This window comes from Conger conger, chromosome 16 (assembly GCF_963514075.1).
Source record: "Conger conger chromosome 16, fConCon1.1, whole genome shotgun sequence".
Taxonomy (NCBI): Eukaryota; Metazoa; Chordata; class Actinopteri; order Anguilliformes; family Congridae; genus Conger; species Conger conger.
The window spans coordinates 30,983,432-31,005,327 of NC_083775.1; the positions used below are offsets into that span (position 1 = coordinate 30,983,432).

General features: G+C 40.9%; 1 protein-coding gene across 1 annotated transcript in view; it reads right to left on the minus strand.

Moving 5' to 3' along the window:
- Window positions 1-108: 108 nt before the first annotated feature.
- The window catches only part of LOC133113947 (caveolae-associated protein 1-like), a 29,307-nt gene continuing 7,519 nt past the window's right edge, over window positions 109-21,896 (minus strand). Inside the window, exon 2 of the mRNA XM_061223111.1 lies at window positions 109-4,121. Within this exon, the coding sequence (XP_061079095.1) occupies window positions 3,390-4,121 (732 nt within the window). The 3' untranslated portion in view covers window positions 109-3,389. The remainder of the gene's footprint in view (window positions 4,122-21,896) is intronic.

Consider the following 21,896-nt stretch of genomic DNA (forward strand, 5'->3'; position numbering starts at 1 on the left):
CTTCTGTCCACTTTCCAGCAAACTAAAAGCAGACTTATTAACTTTATGGATATGGGCACCATCCGAGGTTAATCAGGTAGTCGTATGAAAAAAAGGAAATGGCCAGTGTGGATCAGGTTTCTTTTATTGAAATACTTGCAGATATGTGAAAAAAACGGAGAGACAGAATCTGAAACAATGTGGTCGATATAAGCGTGGCAATTTAAGCATAGTTACACTTCTAAAACTCCATGATCAGAAAGAAAAAATGCATTTGTGCTGCTAAGCGTCTCCAGTATTGGTTGTTCAGAATAACACATAAACATTGTAAATATAATCAAGCCTGTTTTGCAAGGAGCACTCCACCAAGAATTGACAGAGGATCTTAACTTCCGCCCTTTGCAGGAACCCACCTCTAAACCCTTAAAACAAGCTTCAAGGTTTTAAGGGGTACATTATAGCTGTCTATAACTATACTACACAGCCACAGAACTAAAGAAGAGTCATCCTCAGTAACATTGACCTTAACCAATTCACTTCTGTCCCCCATAGGGGACATTAGTCTCTGGTGATCTTATTCTCAAAAACATATATTCTACTGTGATGAAACATACACTAAAAGAACATTAAAAAATGTATTACATCCAGAAAATGCAAGTACTTTTTTATGATGGGTCTCAGAACGGTAGTGTAATCTAAACAATCCACACAGTCAAAAAAAAGATTTCAGGCAAACATCGGCCAATTTGGTATTACAATTTCTAACCAGATTTGAGTTCCAGGTAGAAAGAAAATTGTCCTTTGAAGTTGAAGCAAGTTAGAAAAGGGGACGACAGAATAAATAGCTGTCAAAATGTGACTGCCTGTTTTTTTATTTTTATGTATTCTGCCTGTGTTTTTCAACTGAATGACTTGTCAGTCATTTGCATGCACACTTAATGTAGAACATAAAACTAAAAAGAAAAACCTGAAGTGTTCATTTGACTGATTATAATTGTGCTGCCGACTTCATGACTTCTTGAAAAGACCTCTTTCTTTTCAGGGGCATCGACACAGTGCCGCACTCGCAGATCCCCTCTGGAGCTCCCCTGCATTTCCAGTGACTATCCCCCCACAACCCCCCTCCATTTTATCTGAAAGAAAGCACTCTCCTTAATAAGATTTTGGCCAGACCTGGGTCAAATACGTCATTGTTTTGGATTCAAATACTTGTCTGTGCTCGTTTAGTTTTGCCTGGTGCAATTAAGCCAACCAAGTGGACAAGAAGGCGGGGTTTGCACTTATTTTATAGGTTTCAATAAACCAGACAAGACCAGTGTAGAAAAGTGTATGAATCCAAGATTGTTTGAAGCCGAAACAATTACGTCTGTGACACAGGTCTGATTTCAATCTGTCGACTGTCCCGCAGAATTCCCACAGAATTCCAGCACAATTCCCGCGCAATTCCTGCACAATTCCCACAGAAAGACCCTGCAAGGTTCATGGGAGGGAGGTCCCGTGTGCTTCATCCGTCTGCGGGTTTCCCTGTGGGAATATCGTGCCCCTATCAAATTCAGCCTCTCGCCCTGTACGTATACCTCGATCGACCTCTCGACCTCATCATCTAATGAAAAGGCCTGAGAGAACTCCTCAGAAAGCACCATTGATTGGACAGGTTCAAATCCAGTCCAGAGAATTCCTATCAGGTCCAGGCAGGACAATCTTTACCTATGAAGCGCTTGCAATAGACCAGATACAAAAAAAAAGGAAATTGCAGTAGTTATAACATTTCAGGAAGTTTCATGCAAAACTTTCTAAAATGAAGTTCTAAAATGTACTGTGCAGGTCTTTACATCTGCAGTGGGTGGAAAACATCCAGTTAAAACCGGTGATCATTTTAAGTTGTACAGCTATGCAATCATCAGCTTCATGTCAGCTCTTGCCGAACCGCAGGTGTTCATATTGAATGTGTGTCTAGAAACATATTTACATAAGTTCTAATGAAACTCTCAGCATGCAGACATATTTACAGAGAAAAATGTGAAAATGAGCATAAATGTCCTCAACAACTGTGATGTGGGGAAAATCACAACAGGCATACACTGATAACCAAAACCCACTTATTACAAATCATTCAGTTTATCATTCACAAGGAGACATGTGCAGTACTTTCGCAAAGCTCTCAACAAATGTATACACTTCTTTCTTTCTTTCAGATCTTCACATTTTCATCACATCATATCTAGCATCACGTACCTGAGGTTTACAGATCAGACTAGATCCATTCTGACAAATTCTACAGATTGCATCACACTTTGGAAAGTATCCTGTCTGGATTCCTTCATGATGTCATTGATTCTTCATTCTGGCCCTGTTCCCGCTTGGAGTCTGTTCTTGTCTTGTTTTGTTCTTGTCTATTTGAATATCTGAATGAGCTACATGAAAGCACTGGATGTTTTGGATTAAAATTCCTCTCTGTGCTCACCAACTAAGAGGACCAGAAGGAGGGGTTTGCACTTTTTGAGAGTATTTCAATAATCCAACAAAGCTCAACAAAGAAAAGTATTTGAATCCAAAACAATTACATATTTGACCCAGGTCTGCTGATTACTGGCAATACTGGAAGGTCATAGATTTGAAATTAGGCTACATTCATTTTTAAATTACTTATGGTTGTCCTAATATTTTTGGGTGGTATTTTTCTGTGTGTTTTCCTTGTTTGAACAGCAACCAAACATATTGCCTTTGTTTTATGGATTGTCTTAATTTATATAAGCTTGTAAAATCATATGTCAATAAAATGTAGTATGTGTTGCGTAGTATGTTGAAAACCCTCTTCATTCTCAATTCAAACCTTCTGTTAATTTTCCCATGTTTATTAATCCAGGCATTACTCGACAAACATATCACATGACCTTAAACTTGTGTGTGACCTCAGCATCATAGAATATGTATCAGTAACTGTTGCTCTGACTGCCTGCTGAATTCCTTACATTCAGACTAGAAAATACATTTAATACTGCCTTGAAAAACCCTAAGTGAACACCATAAGCATCAGTCAGTCATAAAGTAAACTTAAAAACAAAAGAAAACCATACAAAACGGACAATAAAGAAGATATATGTTTTACCCTCTCAGCTCTGGGACTGAGTGAAGGATGTAAAACAATTTCAACGGTTACAATGCTAATAATCAGAGGGGACAAAACACGAAAAAATACTCTCTAAAGATATGGATGATAACTGTCGCTCACTCAAGCCAACACATGTCCTTTTTTCCACACCAGCGCAGGTTGCTTATCTTCTGCTTTTACGTTCCCTCCTTCTTCTTCCAGCTTTCTTGCTTCTCCTCTTCTATCCTTCCATCATTTGCTTGTTCGCCTCCTTCATCCTCCTCCTCCTCTAGCACTCGTTCTGCTCCTGTGCCCCTCGTTATTTCCCGTCCTTCTTGTGGTTGAGTTCCACCAGCACCAGCTCCGAGTCCTCGGCCACCTTCAGCAGGGTCTTCTCCGGTCCGGTGAGTTCCTCCGTCACCTCCACCAGAGCCTCCTCCAGAGCCTCCTCCACGGGCATCAAATCGACCGTCTCCTGCACCACCTCCACCTCCTCCTCTTCCCCCTCCTCAGTTTCAAGCTCCGCCTCCTCCGCCACCTCCTCCGGATACTTCTTCACGTGGAAGGTGAAGGGCGGCACCTTGTAGACATTGGGGTCGGACGGTTTCTTGGCCTTCTTGGCCTTCTTTTTGGATGTGGACTCCGGCTTCTCCTTCCTTTCGGGCTTGATAGTTATGCGGTTGCCGAGCTGCTCCATGGTCTTCCCCAGGTTCTGCCGGGTCTTCTCCATGTTCTCCTTGGTCTTCAGCCGGGTCTTCGCCATGTTCTCTCGTGTTCTCTGCCTGGTTTTTGCCAGGTTCTCCCTCGTCTTCTGCCGGGTCCTCTCCATCTTCTCCTTGGAGAAGGCCTTCTTGATGTTGTCTATCTGCTGCCGGCCGGTGCGCTTGATCCGCTCCGCCCGTGACTCCTCGATGATCTCCTCGATCTCCACCTCCTCGTCGGAGGAAGGAACCATGCGCGCCTCGTCCCCCACCTGCTCCGCAGCGCCCTCCGTCAGCACGGCCTCCCCCTCCACCGCTGGAACGTCCGCTTTCGCTAGTTTCCCTGCTTCCTGCAGAGGAAGAGAGAAGGAAAAACTCAAAAACGAACTACAGTAAAGGCCAGAAAAGAACCTTGTATCACAGAATTATTTTATTTTATTTTATTTTATTTTATTTTATTTTATTTTATTTTATTTTATTTTATTTTATTTTATTTTATGAGAAGTATGTTCTTTGTAAGGGTAGCACTAATGTGATTGTTTCACATACTCCCAACTATTTACCCCTTCAGATCTGACATTGCAACGGACATTAAATAAAATAGAGAGTTGACTTTTTCTTTTTTAGTTTGAGCCTCATTTTTACATGTAATAGGAGTAAGAAAAACAATTCAGGTCTGAGCTAACAGGTTTATTGATTTATTTACTTGCAATTTACTTGCTCATTCATTTATTGGCTTTGTTTTGTTTTTATGTTTCTAATAAAGGTTTATCCTCTGTAATAATCTTACTGGGCACAAATGATCTATTGAGAGGTCTGGATATGGATATGAATAATCCTGAAATACTGAAAAGATAATTCTGGAAAAATATGGCCAATTTAAGAAGGTAGCTCAACTACACAAGCTGAAAATAGTGTGCTCTAACACATGTGGGCTTGTTCATTGAAAAAACCCTGTGGGTTCTGGTGCAACACTGTATAAAAACCAGAGGTAATGAAATAGGCCCGAGGCACTTTGATTACCCCTTTCACATTGAAACCAGAGAAGTGCTCTGCTGGCTATATTTTACATTGGCAGGTGAGTGAATCAAAAGCACCTTATAGAGCATTCCATGATACAGAGCACACAACATACAACATGCTAACTAAACGGGATGCTGCAGTAATTCTGCAATAACCAGCAAATGTACATTGGCCCACATTGATCTGCTAATTTGCTCATTTTGGTTAGTTCAGGAAAGCTGTGCGTGTATGAAAACGCGCATGTGTGATTAAAGCATAAACCATGGTACAATCAAAATACCTGCGCTTCCCTTGTTCATTCCATTGTATCTTCGTTGTTTGTTCCTACTACTGAATACAGTCAAGCCCTGAACTACAACTGTATAATATTTTCAAAGGAAACTTTGGTTACAAATGAGCCCTCCTTGCTATTCTATTGACTCAGACAGTATATTGGATGTGAGCTCCTAAAATGCCTCACCTTACATGCCTCCCTAACTATAGTTAATCTATATAGTTTTTATAGTTTAATGCATTTCATTTTAACCTAAACATTACAAGGTAGACTCTTATATAAGAATAGAATCAGCAAATGAAAACACAAATGCAAAGGTAGTGGAAGGTCATGAAGCTGAATGGAAAAGATTTTTTAAATGTGTGACAAGGACTGTATGTTCTGGCATAAACTAAGCTCGTTCAACTCTGCCTCTTGTGGACAATATATATATATACAGCAGCCTTTTAATGTTAGCTGCCTAAAATACACATTTGTTACATTGCATTTTCTCATATACATTTTTCCTATTAACCTGTGCCCTGAAGACTATCTGTTTGCAACTGGATAAGAGCGCCAGCCAAATGCCATTAATATAATGTAATGTAATGTAATGTATAGAGCTTTAAATAACAAGTCTGAGCATATGAGTTGACCTTTGATTTGACACTACACAAACACCCCTGGAGCACAGACATCTCCACAGCAAAAAATGCTTCAGCCTATTTACATCAACTGCATTTTTAGGACACATACCCTGCGGTCCTGTTACACACACCCTACACCACTGCAGGACAGTTAGGGCAGAATACCTATATTCTACATTTAGCAAGAGTACATGCTCAAATTATGAAAGCACAGGACCATCAGTCTCCCTCTTGCACACATGGTGGCACTTCATGGCACGCTGTAGTTTAAAGGTACAATCAGTCATTTCAGACTTCTAATGGTCAAGAGAGGACTTGCAACAACAAACACCCTCAAACCACAACACTGTTTATCCCACCCCCCACGCCATGACCAATTTTCTACCAATGTGCTTGAATTATTGTACAGCTGTACAATGTTTTGTTACAGAGCGCCGGTCCATCAACTATATTTTGAGACCAAAATTTCAGGACTATAAACACAGGCAGAGGGTGAGTCATAATGTCTTTCAGTGAGCCTTTTTCTATGATAGGAATTGTCTTGTAACAATGTTTAAACACAAAAATCCATATTGTGCCTTTAATGTAATGGCTACCACTGTCAGTTGTGACTCTCAAAACTCAGTACTGTCTCTTTGCCGCACCATTTTGGATGTACTTCAGGAAGTGGCTCTGAATAAGAGCCCCAGCTGAATGTGTAAAAATATTATGTAACCTACTATAATTAATTTCCCTTCTGTGACATTAATCCTGTACCCCGCCAGAGCAGAGCTTATTGGCTGAGCCAAACCCACTTTTATGAGTAGGATTTTTGGGGGAATTGTTTGACTTGTCAGTGTTCTAGTACATCGGCATTAAAATGTCCAGTTAGACACATTCTTATGAAGAACATATTTGTGACCTTACACCATAACCTAACTTTGAAGAGTATGCTTTTTGGAATGTTTTTTTAATTATATGTCAGTGTTCTGGAACTCCATTGCTTTCATTTACCAGTAGTGACTGTTACATCAGAATGAAAATGTTCAGTTAAGAACATTCTAATCACATATTTATGATCTTGCATCTTAAAAAAACATATTCTTCAGACCACATCTTGGCTACCAGAATCCACATTAAACTCTTCAGTGCTAACTATTTAGGTCTCCTGGTGGTTACTTGCTATTATATGATTTAGGCTCGTTTTTTGACCACCATGTATACATTATATTAAATGTTTCAGCAGTGTACATGTACGGCTAGGACATTGGACACTGTGACAAAGTATGACCACATAACAGGAGCTGTGGGATCTAAATGAAGCATCATTTCATCAGACTAATGTGACTTGCTGTTTACACGGTTTAGAAGTTTAGAACTTAACTTCCATTGTATAATTGCATTCCTATAACCTGGATGAGCTTTGATGGAAGGATTCCTCAATGATGATTTGGATGTTGGATCGGCCAGCGAACATACTGAAGGGTCGAGTCTAAAACAGCTTACTTGCCTACTAATTAGTATGCAAGTAGAATACACTTTGTATACAGAACTTGTACACTCAATAGTAGGCACGTAAGTAAGCCAAGGTTATGGCTGAACTTGTATGGAGGATGAAAGAGCAGAAACAGCAGTACACCACTAGAGGGCATATGAGGGGAAATGAACTGGGAGGCATGGAGAGTGAAATTCAGTATGACTAGCGATTACAGAGAAGTGTATTTAGTAGCTCTGCGGGTTTTCAGGGTCGCTTATCAGCAGCTGTAACTTGCTGCTAAGATACTGTATCACCAGCAGGGACTAGTGGTATTTAATATATTTTGGTAGTATGCATTTCATATGTTCTGCTTGCCTATTTAAACTATTTTTGTCTGGTTTATACCTACGTATTTGCCACATGCAAAGCAATCTACACCTAGATCATTTTTACTGTAGCTCATAGATACATTTATTTGTATTTCATAGATTATTTGGAAGGAATTTTCTGTTTTTTAAACAAGATACTAGATTTTACTGTATTCTGTCCATCACTGACACCATGTCATGCATTTGCCTGAAAGGAAGGAGAGACAAAATGTCATCATATTTTGGGAGACTTAAGACAAGCTACAGCACACAGTTAGGGTTGCCAGATGCTTTGGTTTTCAACCAGAATGTCTGGATTTAAAATTCTTTGTACAGGTTCATTTTGTAGTACCGAACCAACAATATAACATTTGGTCTGAGTAGTTCTTGGAAAAAACGTACCATTAGTTTGTAACAAACTCTTACAAACCCTTTCAACCCCTCTCGGTTGGCAATCTGTTCCGATAGTCACCACCCTCCTGCTGGTCAGCCATTGGTCCAGACAGGGAAACACTTGTGATAAAAAGCCAGCTTTATATCCTAAATGTGTATTATATTAAATAATTACCATTGTAGTTTTCCCAGAACTGCAGATTTTTGGCTGCTTCTTTGGAAATCAGTTTCCCGTAATAGGCACTACTCACACAAACCTGCTACTCTGCTGTGTACCAGCAGGCTGAAACCTTCTTTTGTGACACTGAACAAGCCATATTAAAACAAGAGAGACATAAATCTCTGATTGGACTGCCTGTTTTACCTTCTTATTGTCTCCCAAATTACTAGCCATAAAAATAAAAAATCTGTGAGAAACATTCCATTTTAGAGCCTGTGGTATATATAGTAAGTGAAAGTTTGCCACCTCTATGGGAAAGTGCCACCAGAATCATCCGCAAAGAAATCTGAGATAAAAATAAAAATAGTTGCATATTTTCAGACATTTTATACAGTTAAAAAGGGTCAAAAGAATCCAGATTTGTATGCCAGGTTGGTACAGGACTTTGCATAACATTATGTTTATTGCTTTTTTATTATTTAATCCCACCAAATTAGAAAATTAGACTCAACACTGAATGGGGTCAAATTGACGCAAAACATAATAGGAGGGTTAAGAGAGGCATCTAGACGTCTAGAGAGGTTGAAATCTGGGATTGTGAGACATTTTGACCTAAACAAACAGACAAATTTAACCCCAATTCAGCTCAGGTTTCACCCGGAAATAGCCTGGGTACGTCCTAGTGGACTAGAAACCTTTCACTTTTCAACCACTTTTCAACATACATTGGTTGAAAAAATGACAAAATGGCTGCCATGCATCATCCTGGTGGATGCTACACATGGGTGGTAGTTTCCCCCTCATCGCTGTAAAGCGCTTTCAGTCCCCGGCTGGTGAGAAAAGTTTAATACAAATACAAGGAATTATTATTATTATAAATACAATGAGTTATTATTATTCATTATTATTATTTATTATAAATAAATTGGTGTTAAATTAGTTTGTGTCTCGCTCCCAGATTTCTACCCCCCAGACGTCTAGAATCGGGCTTTCGCCCATCGGGCTTAACCCCGGCCCTGCTTGCCCTGCCCTCCACCCTCCTCCTCCTCCCCTCATCATAAAAGCTGGCTCCTCTTCCTTATCTGGTCCTGTGTGCCGGCCGGGCCCGCCGGCCGAGCGCCGGGTCTATTTCGGGCTCGCCCGCCTCTCCTCCGCCCCGGGATTCCAGCCGGGTTCCCTGGCGTCGGGCCACTGCCACATTCTGCTCTCCCCATACCGGCAACAGATACACACTGCCCTGTCGCCCGGGGCGACGGGGCTGCAAAATGAGATGCCGCGCCGAAAGGGCGGTCGGGGGAATGCCAGTTCTCCGCTCACGCCCACCCGGTGGCGTTCCAGGGTACTACGCCCCCGTAAAAACTGATTAGTATGTTTTACGAAATGAAACGGATAGAAAACACAGTTATTTTTACATGATTATGGGCCCTTCTATATACAGTATAGTGACACATTGGAAAGGAATGGGAATGTCATATAATATATGTTTGACATATACATTTCTTATGATCTCAATATAGTATTTTCAATGGTGAGGTCCATTATGTGTTAAAAAATAATGAATTCATGTGAGAATTATACACTCACTGAGTATTCTATTAGGTATTTTTATTACACTTATTTTTTTCTTCTGCTGCTGTCGGCTATCCACTTAGAGGTTAATATTTTTCAGTGATGCTCTTCTGCATATCACTGTTGTAATGCATGGTTATTTGCATGACTGTCACCTTCCTGTCAGCTTTGACCAGTCTGGCCCTTCTCCTCTGACGCCCCTCATTAACAAGATGTTTCTGCCCACAGAACTTCTGCTCACTGGCTGCTTTTTGTTTTTGTTTTTTCATTTTTCACGCTGCAAACTCTAGAGACTGTTGCGCATGAAAATCTTAGGAGAATAGCAGTTTCTGAAATACTCAAACCACCATATCTGGCACCAAAGATCATTCCACAGTCAAAGTCAATTAGATCACATTTCTTCCCCATTCTGACATTTGGTCTGAGAAACAGCTGAAACTCTTGACCACGTCTGCATGCATTTTATGCATTTAGTTGCTGCACATGAATAGCTGATTAAATATTTTCATTAACAAGCTGGTGTACAGGTCTACCTAATGAAGTGGTCACTGAGTGTATATGGCAGTTCTATAACACATACATATGTATTCTTGTATGGTTTTTTTATTTTTTACAAATTCTGCACATGGGTATATCATGTAAATAAACAAACAAATTAACATACATCAACAGACTTGCTATTGAGTATATACGTTGTACCAGTATACTTGTACTGTAATGACCTGCCTACTCAGTAGCCACTCAGTAGTAGGCAAGTGGACACCTTTCTATGCAATAACATCAACTGAGTAAAGGTGGGTTTAAGGTGAATACCACAAAATTAAAACCAATTTAACCAGAAACTATGAGACACAAAGAGCTGGTTGGATTAGGAGAGGAAAGGAGGTGTGTGTGAAATATAGTTTGGTGCAAAGGTTTTTTGTGAATTATTGTGAATAAGTGTTTAGTAATTTTCCAAAAGATATGGAAAAGACAAAGGTTTGTTATTTTGTTGGGTTAATAGTCTCAATGTTGGACAACTTTGTGCAATTCCAATGCACATGCCCCACGAAGAGAGATAGATGTGAAAAGTGTATACAAGCTGCTAGTGGCGATGTCTTATTTTCTCCATATGTTATGTGATTTCTTGTACACCTCGCTTTAGTGATTTGCCCTTTGAGTTTCTGTGCTGCAAGGCTGACACATCTGTGGCATGCTTATCCGTGCTACAGTAATCGCTGCTTCCAGATCGTAAGGCGATAGCCTCTCAAGATCGCTCGAGATCTGACCACCGGAGTTCTGAGAACAGGCTACCCTGAAAATTAGCACGTGGCACGCTACTTTACAGAAAGAGGAACTTCTCGCTATTTGCTGATTTGCACGTTTCAAGGATGCTTTTAGGCAAAGCGATTTATAAAGTGTGCATTTACCATGACAACCAAACACCAATACAGCAGGAGATGACAATAAAAAACAAACCAAAAATCTAGGCACAGGTGTAGAAAAGTTTGTGGATTTAAAAAATAGGAAACAATCCATTACATTTCATTTATCAGATGCTTTTATCCAACGCGACTTACAAAAAAAGTGCATATGAAGGTCATTAGAACAAACTACAGAACTGGTCGGATAAGATACAATTCACAAAGAATCATTGCGCAGCCATGAACATAAAGTCCAGAATTAATTGAGGTACAGTCAAAGATGGTGGGTTTTGAGATGTTTGTGGAAGACAGCGAGTGAATCTGCCTCCGTGACTGATTGGAGATTTGGGGAAGGTTGCCCAAATTCTGGGGGAGGGGCGCAGAAGACAGGGGGGGGGGGGCAAGGGAGTGGCTGAGGGTGCCCAAAGAGAAGGAACAGGTGGCTGGCACGAGATCTGAGATCTGGCATGAGAAGACAGAATGGAGTGGTCTGCTTGGAGTGGATGATGTAGTGTTATATGACATGTATGTATGATGGTATGGTTTTAGGATGTATGATGTTACACTAATTGCAATATGCTCTGGATAAGAGTGTCAGCTAAATGCCTAAAATGTAAATGTAAAATGTAGCGATTGTATGAAGGCGAGCTGGAGTATAACGTCCATGGGATCAGGTGCTTCATGCTGTCAGCAAGGTCTAAGGTGAGGCCACAAAAAAATTATTTTAGTGGAGCTAAATAATCATTAGTCTTTCTCATTTGTTCCTGACTCATATAGTACAAACACCTTTCTGATTTCCTGTGGATCATAGGCTCAGAACTATGTGTTGCGATTTCTGTAAAAACTCTGTAAGACTCATTGTCATATAGAGCTGAAATATCACATGGCCTATGCTTCAGCTTCAGAACAGCTAACAAAGTGGAAAGTTACTAGGGTCCAGCGATATCTGCTAAACACTGCTAAGCCACAAAAATGTAAACAGACAAACTTCTGAGACTGATATCGATCACTGTGGCTTTTGCAGACACAGTGGCTTTTCTTGTTTTATTTACTTTTTAAAATAAATAATTATATATTTTTATTTATTTTATTTGCATCTAAGACTATCCCATACACAATAGTCTTAGATACAATAAAAAGTACATGGACAAATACAAAAAAGAAAAAAATAACCTAGCGATGGGCATTTGTATAACGTGAAGATCACGAGACAACACAGTGAGTCAATAGATGAATAACCCCCCCACCCACCCACCCCCCCATCCGAACCCCCACCCACCCACTCACAGCAAGAAAAAAGGTTTTGGGGTATGTAACCTCCTGAACTTGGTCTCTCAGCAACTGCACTTGAGGGGGACGTCATAAGAGTCTCCAAAGGCACTTAGGTGCTGGAAGGTTAAACAACGCTTTAAAGTAAACACAGTTGCCAAGGATGTAGAAAATACACCGCCTGTCTTAGCAATGCCATGTTTGTTTCATAAAACAATGGCTCTGAGAGTTTACTAGGTATGATCATGGAAAAAGACATCACTGTGTTAAAGGAAAAATGTTTGGTTGAGTTGTTCCGTAACCCCCCTCCACCTCATCTACTTCTAACGCAATGCAGGATTGTCATTGAGCTCTCTTTGCCTGGTGTTTCAACTGATTTTGCTGAAATAATCGAAATAATCTGAAAAAATCGAGGAGCGTAAATCATCCCTCAAGAGATATTACATTTATGTCATTAAGATCAATGTGTTACAATTCAATTCACAGCGCAACTGTGTTTGGAGTGAAAATGACCATGGAGGCAAAAGACCCACACTGCAAAAACAAGTATTTTAGTCTTATATTCAGACTTAAAATCTGATTTCAAAACAAATCGTTAAGGAAGAAAGCCAGTTTGACTCATTTCAAGATTTGCCAATGGAATAAGACAATTTCAGTTGTTAAGCAAACATTAACTTAAAACAAGCTAATATTTTCCAGCTGAGTAAAAAAAAAAAAATCTTATTACAAGCCTAAAATGCTTGTTAAGACAGTCACGTTTTGTAGTGCAGGTGGTACTGTGATGTATCAGGTCTTAAAGTTAAAATAAAAAAGAAAACTGTGATAGGACTGTCATTAGAAAGCTCTGCACGCCTTTCCAAAACTGGCAGGCTCTCCCCACAGTGGAAATGTGTGGCGGGTGCAGCAGGAGGCAGGTATGTGTCCAGAAACAGTGTGTTCATCAGAGGGATCCCCTGCTCTGTCTGTCTCTCCTCTCACACAAGTCACTGCTAATGCAACTGCTGGCAGAGAGAGGAGGTTTCAGTGCAGGACACACACACACACACAGACAGACACGCACATGCACACACACACACACACACACAAACATTGTCCCTTGTGCCCCTTCCACCCACTCCACTGCCTGGGATCAGCTTTGGCACTGCGCCTCACAGCGGGGGAGTGGAGAGCCACTGAACTGAGATCAGCTGCTGATATCAGTCAGCCAAACCTTGTTTCCAGTAAGTGCAGGGCGCCAGACAGCATGTAACAGCTGCAGTCATGGTTGGGCAGTGGTTGTGATTTCTATCGCAGTTGGCTATCATAACTTTTCACATACCTTGGGGGGCGGGGTAGACTCAATTCATTATAAACAAACGGTCATTTTTTTCATCAGTTATTCAGACCATATATCATCTTCAGCCAGGACCTGAACAAAAATGGCTACACTGACAGAGATTTTTAAAAGCCTACACACGTAATTTAAGCATTTAATCCAAATAATCTCAATTGAAACAAACCCCTTTAAAGCGCCAGATATACAGTGGGCTCCAGTATTATAAAAAAAGGCTGCATATATTAAGAAAAATGGATGATAGACAATATACTTTTATTTCAATACACTTACTTCAATGTTTCAATGTTTTTTATTTATTAATAAAAACAATTCTGAAAACCACAGGTACCAAAATAATTGCCACCCCTAACAATTATTATAGATAAAATCAAACAAAGTGAAATTGGCAATACAAATCCACTTTAATTTAGTTCATCTCAGTCTAAATGAACTGTATTTTGCCATTCCATCACTGTTTCACTAGAGTATAAAAATGAGGTAACAAGCGTGGGAAATCCCTTTGTCAATTGGGACTGTCAATTGACTATCACAAGAGTAATGGGTGCAAAAAATACAAACTGTTAGACGTACCACTTAGCACTGCAAATGTGGCCATGAGTAACCCAAGGATCACAATGAAAGAATTGCAGAGATAGGACATGTTTTGGGGTCATCAATAAAAAAATAAAAAATAAAAACATAAAATGGCACCTCCATTACCAGCAAACTCTTTAGAAGGGTGGCACAATGACTCCAGGCATACATCATCCACACAGAAATGGTTAAGTAAAAAAAACAACCATGTTCTCAGTCTCCAGTCTTAAATCCCATGGAAAACCTGTGGCCTGAACTGAAGAGGGTATCCCAAGGATATAAATGCTTCTGAAAAGTTCTGCATGGAGGAATGGTTAAAAATACCTCAAAATGTGTTCTCTAAATTATCTGCAATTATAAGAAATGATTCATGGCTGTCATTTTTGCCTGGGGTGTTTGCACAAAGGGGTGCCAATAATTGTGGAACCTGCTTTTTGGGGATTTTTATTTTTTAAAGACTTTTGTTAATACCATTTAATTATTAATAAAGAGCATGTTTATGCATGTTGGAAAATAAAGCTTGTGTCAGTAACTGTATTCTTTTTTTTTTTGATGCTTTTGTGCATATTTTTCAAGGGTTTCAATAATTCTGGAGCCCAATGTAATCTTTTCTTGCAGGTTCCTCTCTTTCAGCTGACCTGAGCATTAATGGCATTTGTATGGCTAGAGACCTCACTATTCAGCAGGGTCAAATACGTACATGTTGTGGAATAAAATACTTTTCTGTGCTCAATTGATCTTGCCTGGAGCAATTGAGCCAAGCAGAATACAATCATAGAAAATGATTTGAATCCAAAACAATTACATATTTCACTCATGTGTGCAATTTAACAATCAGTATATTCTGGAAGGGAATATAATTCTCTGCAAAGATATCCTTCCTTGGCTGAGTATGCACAGTTCGTTGCTCTCTATGATTTGCGTAGATTTGCGATTTTATGATTTTATGATTTGCGTACACATGCTTCACAAGATAATATTTTAAATCTGTAGTCTGTACATAATACACCACATCCTGACATATGGTAGCTTTTTTCAAAGCTGTGGGGAGATATCTGGCAAAGCAACTAATTGGTAAGATTATCTCAGAATTCAGTTTGTACAAGATTTTAATGATCTTGGCCCGTCTTATAAATGCGTGAAACAACACAAGCTCATCAGACTCTATTCTTTAGAGGAGAACTGGATTAGAGCACTGATCATGAACCCTCCCTTTACCTGGGAGTCAGGTGTGAAGGCAGTCTGGCCAATCAGCAACACTAATGTTTCAATTAATTGCCCAGGAGGAAAGAAAACCAGGCCCGGATTTTTACCTCCAAAATCATAAATACTGTAGATAGCGATGGCATGGTGAAGGTGCAGTGTTGTAAGTGTGTAAAGATTTATGGGTGTGGCACGTTTAAAATTTCACTCTCAAAACAAGAAGTGTTTGTTTGAGAGTATTTTGTTCCATGAGTCACCTGGATTTGCTAATTGCCACAGTTCTTCTGCCAAGAGGTAGAACTCATTAGTGAAATCAGATGGGTGAGTTCATGGGTGGAAGTATCACATGGCAGGACATTTACTTTCTGACCCCTGGACTTCCCACCTCTGCTCAAAAGTGCAAAAACGGCAGCAAATCTGGCTCCATGAATGAGTCAGGTTTTGACGACTGAAGTGAAACCAAAACCTTTTTTTTTTTTAAGATACAGTAAAATCAATGTATAGTCACAATGCTGGGGAGCACACTGAGGAATTTCATGCCAACATCTCCTCATATTTATTTAATTTCACCAGCCATTTATTTGATATGGTATTTTCCATAGTTACAGCTGCTATGCTAAAATGTTAGGAGTGAATGTATAAAGCCCCCCAGGACTGGAGTTGTGCACCCCTATTGAGCCATAATATGAGATGTATTGACTGACAGGAGAGTGTACGAAAATACATACAGTATGCTCAATCTTAGAAAAATCTAGAACACATATGTTGCTAATGAAATGCTCTTAATACTTATGAATGAACATGTAACACCTTTCATTGGGGAATCAGAGGATAGACTAGCAGGCAAGCATTTATGACTCATATTTCAGGCCGTTTTCCCATTTGATCCTGGACTGTCAGCTCATGAGGGCTCGGGTGTCGATTTACGCTACGACAGGACTGCTTTAAGGAGTGGCTGCATGAATCACAGGCATGCTGTTTGCATGTAGGGTGAGAACAGCTGGCTATGGGCTAGCGGCCTTCCTCTCAGATTAAAGCTCAGCCCAGGAGTTCTCTCCTGCAGTTTGGGGTGCAACAAGATTAGGCTGGAGTCGCCCCCGTTAGAGCTAATGCTGGCTTTCGGGGGACCCTTCTTCCATGCAAGGGGCCTCAAACGTTGGCTGGGGCCCACTAAATCCTGAATTGGGATAGTTTTGTTCTTCAGAAGCAGCCAGTGCCTGGATAACTTTGTCATATCACGGAACAATTTAAACAAAAAAGAAATTCATATTAAAAAGCAATTTTTACTGTCTGATAATGAAAGTAGAGACACAACCGCGTTACAACAGTGAAAGGCTGTGATCGTTATGGTCTGGCCATGCTCATAGCCTAGTAAAGCAAGTATTAAATAGAGGAACGTAGAGGTTACACTGGGGCACCTTTAATGATACTGTGTGATCAACTTTACCCCATGTATAAGCATTCCTTTCCTGCCGGGAGGACAATATCCCCATCAACACAGCACAAGCAGGCACTGTGTAGTGTGAGGAGCACGACACTGACATTTTCCATATGTCATGGCCTTCTCAGACACCCGACCTGGGGTGTTCAGGAATGAAGGGTGCCCGAGACAGTTTACCACTTCCATTAACATCAAGGGTGAATTGATTGACTTTCCCAGTGGAAGAGTGGTGTCATATTCCTGGAATTGCAGACCCTGGTTGCCTTGATAGCCCTGGTAGCCTCTATGTCACAGTGCCTAAAGGCTACAGCTGCCGGATATAGACAATATATGTATTTCTAGTGATCAGACTTTGTACTGCCATTTTGTACTCTGATCTGAGCCTTTGTCCGAAAGGACCCATTCACAAACACACCAAGGTGCTGTGTATGCCCAGTTTGCTGATACTAAATAGTAATATTCTCATTCTCTTCCAATGCTCTGATAAAGCTCTGTTCTAAAGCTGCGGCCAAGGAAGACTGACTAGGAGTTAGCATTGTACTTTGGGATTGGGATATTCAAGTAACAAACAAGATTGTAGCACCAATTTGATGAAAGCCCATTTCAGTTCTCTTTGATCACAGACCGGCGGCCGTAGTAGGAGTAGGAGTATCGATCTACAGTCTCATATTCTAGGTTTTTCCTGTCTATATTCTAAGCTCACCCATTATGTGTTCAAACAAAACTTATCCTAGATCAAGGCCCAAAATTATGTGGTGCCAAGAGCTTGGATTCCCAACACACTCGAGAACTTCTGGTTTTCCACCCTTCCTTTCCCTGGGAGGGAAGTCCGTCTGGCCAATCAGTAGCACTAATTGCCCAGGAAAAAAAGAAAACCAGGGCTGGATTTGACTGATGGCCCCTGGCCTAGAGCAGGACCATGAGTCTAGGATCAGGTTCCCCTACCCATACCCAACTCATCCATTAAAGGCAAAAAAAGGCGAGACTGATCTCAGATCAGCTCTTCTGCACTGAAAATATGGGCCGTGATTGCGGCTGCTGCCAGCGCTAAGAGCACAGCTGGTGAGAAGGATGTCTCATCAGTCTTCCATTAACACAGACGTCCCTTCTTGGTTTTTAGAGAACAGGACCCACACCTCAATGTGCCATTTCACGTACAATAATGACCATGCTCCATTTTCAACCTTTGGTTTGATTACCACCTGAGATGAACCATATCTGTGTTAAAGTAAACTTGGAGTTAAATGGTAAACGATTGGCATTTATATAGCGCCTTTATCTAAAGCGCTGTACAATTGATGCTACTCATTCACCCATTCATACGCACACTCACACACCGACAGCACACTCACACACCTGTCTTGCTCAGGGACACTTCGACACAGCCCGGGCGGGGGATCGAACCGGCAACCCTCCGACTGCCAGACTTACTGCCTGAGCCATGTCACCCCATGGTCTTGATGGTAATGATGTCTGACTGGGACAAGTGGTGACGTGATAAGCCCAGCCACAAAGCCTGTCATCAGCCAGTGCAGATCTGCTGAGGTGACACACTGCCCGTATTCTGTCTGCAATGGTAGGGTGGCCAAACGCAGGGAAGATACCCGCTGCTTTGGCTATAGTTCATACAAACTATATCACATAAAATAGCCCCTGAAATGTAAAGAAACGACTCAAATGATGTATGGAAACGTACTAACCAGAATGGCAATGATAACAACAATGATATTTAGTGATACATGCATCATTTTCACAACCAGCGGCTTAAGTCTATGAATGGTAACAGGAAATACAGCCCTGTGTGATGTTCTAATTGTGCGACAGGTTGCCAACCACTGTTAGCCTTTTTTATTTTTTTATTTACACCAAATTTTTAGATGATAAAAAATGGGTCATAAACAACTTGATTTGAAGGAATAAGGAAAACAGCATGAATTTCTCCCATTCTGTATGCCGTCTATTTTTTGATCCAGAAGCCTCGAAAATGTCAACACACTCGAAGGGACTGATGACACAACTTCTGAGGCCCGCTGACCAGCTTGTACATGGAAACATGTTCGGCTGTGGTTCACTTTTGGCAGACGTTGCCTTCTTATAAAGAATACTCCTATCTTAATGGTTAGGGGACTTGTAGCTCATAGGTGTTCAGTTCCCAGTGAGAAACTGCTGCTGTATCCGCAATGCAGTCGACCTGAATTTCTTCAGTAAATGAAATAATTTACATTTATTTATTTAAGTCTGAATATGAGCATCTGTTAAATGGGGGGATGAGCAGTGCTTACATTCTAATTATTTAGCTGACGCTTTTATTCAAAGCAACTTACAGTTGATTGGATTAAGCAGGGGACAATCCCCCTTGGAGCAATGTGGTGTGAAGGGCCTTGGCCTTGGCCCAACAGCTTAACGTGGCTAAGCCGGGGCTTGACCCACCATCCTTCCGGGTCCCAGTCATGTACCACCTAGGCTACAGCCTGCCCTATGCATAACATGCATAACATTGCCATAAAACCCCCAAAAACAACTGGATCCACAACACATTACCCATGACCATATAACCCTAACATGGGTGCAGTCAGGCCTCAATCTGTGATTTACAGGTGTCATATCAGTCATGAACTAACCAAGAGGGCTAAAAGTATATGGCACTTTTTGAGAGTATTTTACCAATACACCAGACAAGCTCAGTAAAGTGTGGAATAAATCCAAAATTGACCCAGAACGCTGACCCCACATTTTTTTTGCTGACTGATAATGGCAGGTGACTGGTCAAACTACAGTACTAAAAATACACAGTGTTGCTATACACTGAATAATGCAAACTAAACACATTTATCCCATGAATAAATAATAATCATCAATGCTGTTGCTTGGGAAAGTTCCCATCAATATATAGTGGAGTGACACCTATTTTTCGTTAGAATATATAGAATAGCCTCTTAATGTTTTTCAAAGCTGTATGCTCACTACCCACTGCCAAGTGATTAAAGATGCCTCCGTTGGCTGCCACACCTGGAACTGCAATGCTGACACTTTATAAATACAAAGATATACTGTATGCCGGCACACAGATTCTTGGCGTGCAATCCATCAATCTCTGTGACAGACAGCTAAATACAGCACTTCTTTATGAAACTGTACACCACTGCCATCTCTCTCCCTTTTCCAGGCGTATTCATAATGAAAGTGAATTTTCCTTATTTATGCCGTTGCAGTCTGGTGTGGTTCTGCGAGCTTAGTCTCGAATCAGAGAGTCAATGCAGGACTCAATAGTGCTCCTGTTTTAGGAGCATTTTCTCCTGGAAACTGATGTGTGCTAACTGGAAAATTCATTTAGAATCGCATGCGCTAATTGGGATGCATTAGTGTGTCCCTTGGAAAAAAATGTTTGTCTAAAGCCCTGAGTAAATGTTTGTATCTTTATGCTCTTATGCCTCCTAGTTTGCACTGAGCTAGCACATAACTACCACCTGGTATTAGGGCCCGTTGAGGTTCTGTTGATTCTCATGGGTGAATGGGGTTTGCTAATGATTATTGGAAACTGAAATACATCGTAAAGCCGAAGGACACAGTCCAGTGGCCCTCCACACCAGCTGGCGGAAATTAACACCCGGAAAAGCTGAGAAGAGTATTTCATGAGAAATCCAAAGGACGGCGCTATTTTAGCACCTCCTGCCAGAAGCATAAACAAGTGGTCACTAAAATAGTCACACCCTCTCCTGGTCCTCTGCACACACACACACACACACACATGCACACATAAGCAGACACGTACAGTACATGCAGAGAAGTATGCATGTACAGTATATACATGTACAAGACTGCAAATGCCAATTTTGCACACATGCATTCTCACACATACGCATGTGTGTGCCCACATGCTCACACAAACATGCACAAACATACTACAAACTACACACTACAAACACATACACTATATGGATGCCCCCCCCCCCCCCCCCCCCCCACACACACAAAGTCTATCCCTGTGTTGCCGGGGAGAGGTCAGGCCTCACAGGACCATCTAATCCCTGCCCAGAAATAAGTCAGCATACATCAAATACTCACATTTAACAACCTCACACACCCTCATAGTATAGGAGACATATTTATCCAGTGTGCAAGTATATCAAATTAGAACAGTACTGAGACACGGTTATGTGACCATACATAGATGTTCCCCAGTCCAATATATTTAACATCATTAAAAAAAAATATTTTACCTAATAATATTGCAATCTGATCAATATTCATCAGAAAAACTATCACAGAAAACTTTTTCACAGAAAACTATCACAAAGACTATCAAAAAAGCATAAACTGTTTGATGGACAATATTCTACTGTAACTAGTGTTCCAAGTTTCTTGGTGTTTTGATTAATTTAAAACTTAACTTAAAAACTGATATCACACGATATGTTTTCAGACAGATTAGGTATATTCTATCCATCCATCCATCCATTATCTGAACCCACTTATCCTGAACAGGATCACAGGGGGGCTGGAGCCTATCCCAGCATACATTGGGCGAAAGACAGGAATACACCCTGGACAGGTCACAAGTCCATCGCAGGGCACACACACCATTCACTCACACACTCATACCTATGGGCAATTTAGGCTCTCCAATCAGCCTAACCTGCATGTCTTTGGACTGTGGGAGGAAACTGGAGCACCTGGAGGAAACCCACGCAGACATGGGGAGAACATGCAAACTCCGCACAGAGAGGCCCCGGCCGACGGGGATTCAAACCCAGGACTTCCTTGCAGTGAGGCGGCAGTGCTACCCACTGCACCATCCGTGCAGCATAGGCATATTCTAGCCAGATAAATTATTACCGCTACTATACTACATTTACTATTATACTACACCCTCGTATACCACTTGCTTAGATTGCAAGATTGTATGGGCCAGAACATACAAGACCAACATCAAAAATCTGTTCACCTTACAAAAGTGATTTGCCAGGATAACTACCTTTTCTGGGCCACACACCAGCTCAGTGCCTTTATTCCAGAAACTTTAAATCTTGA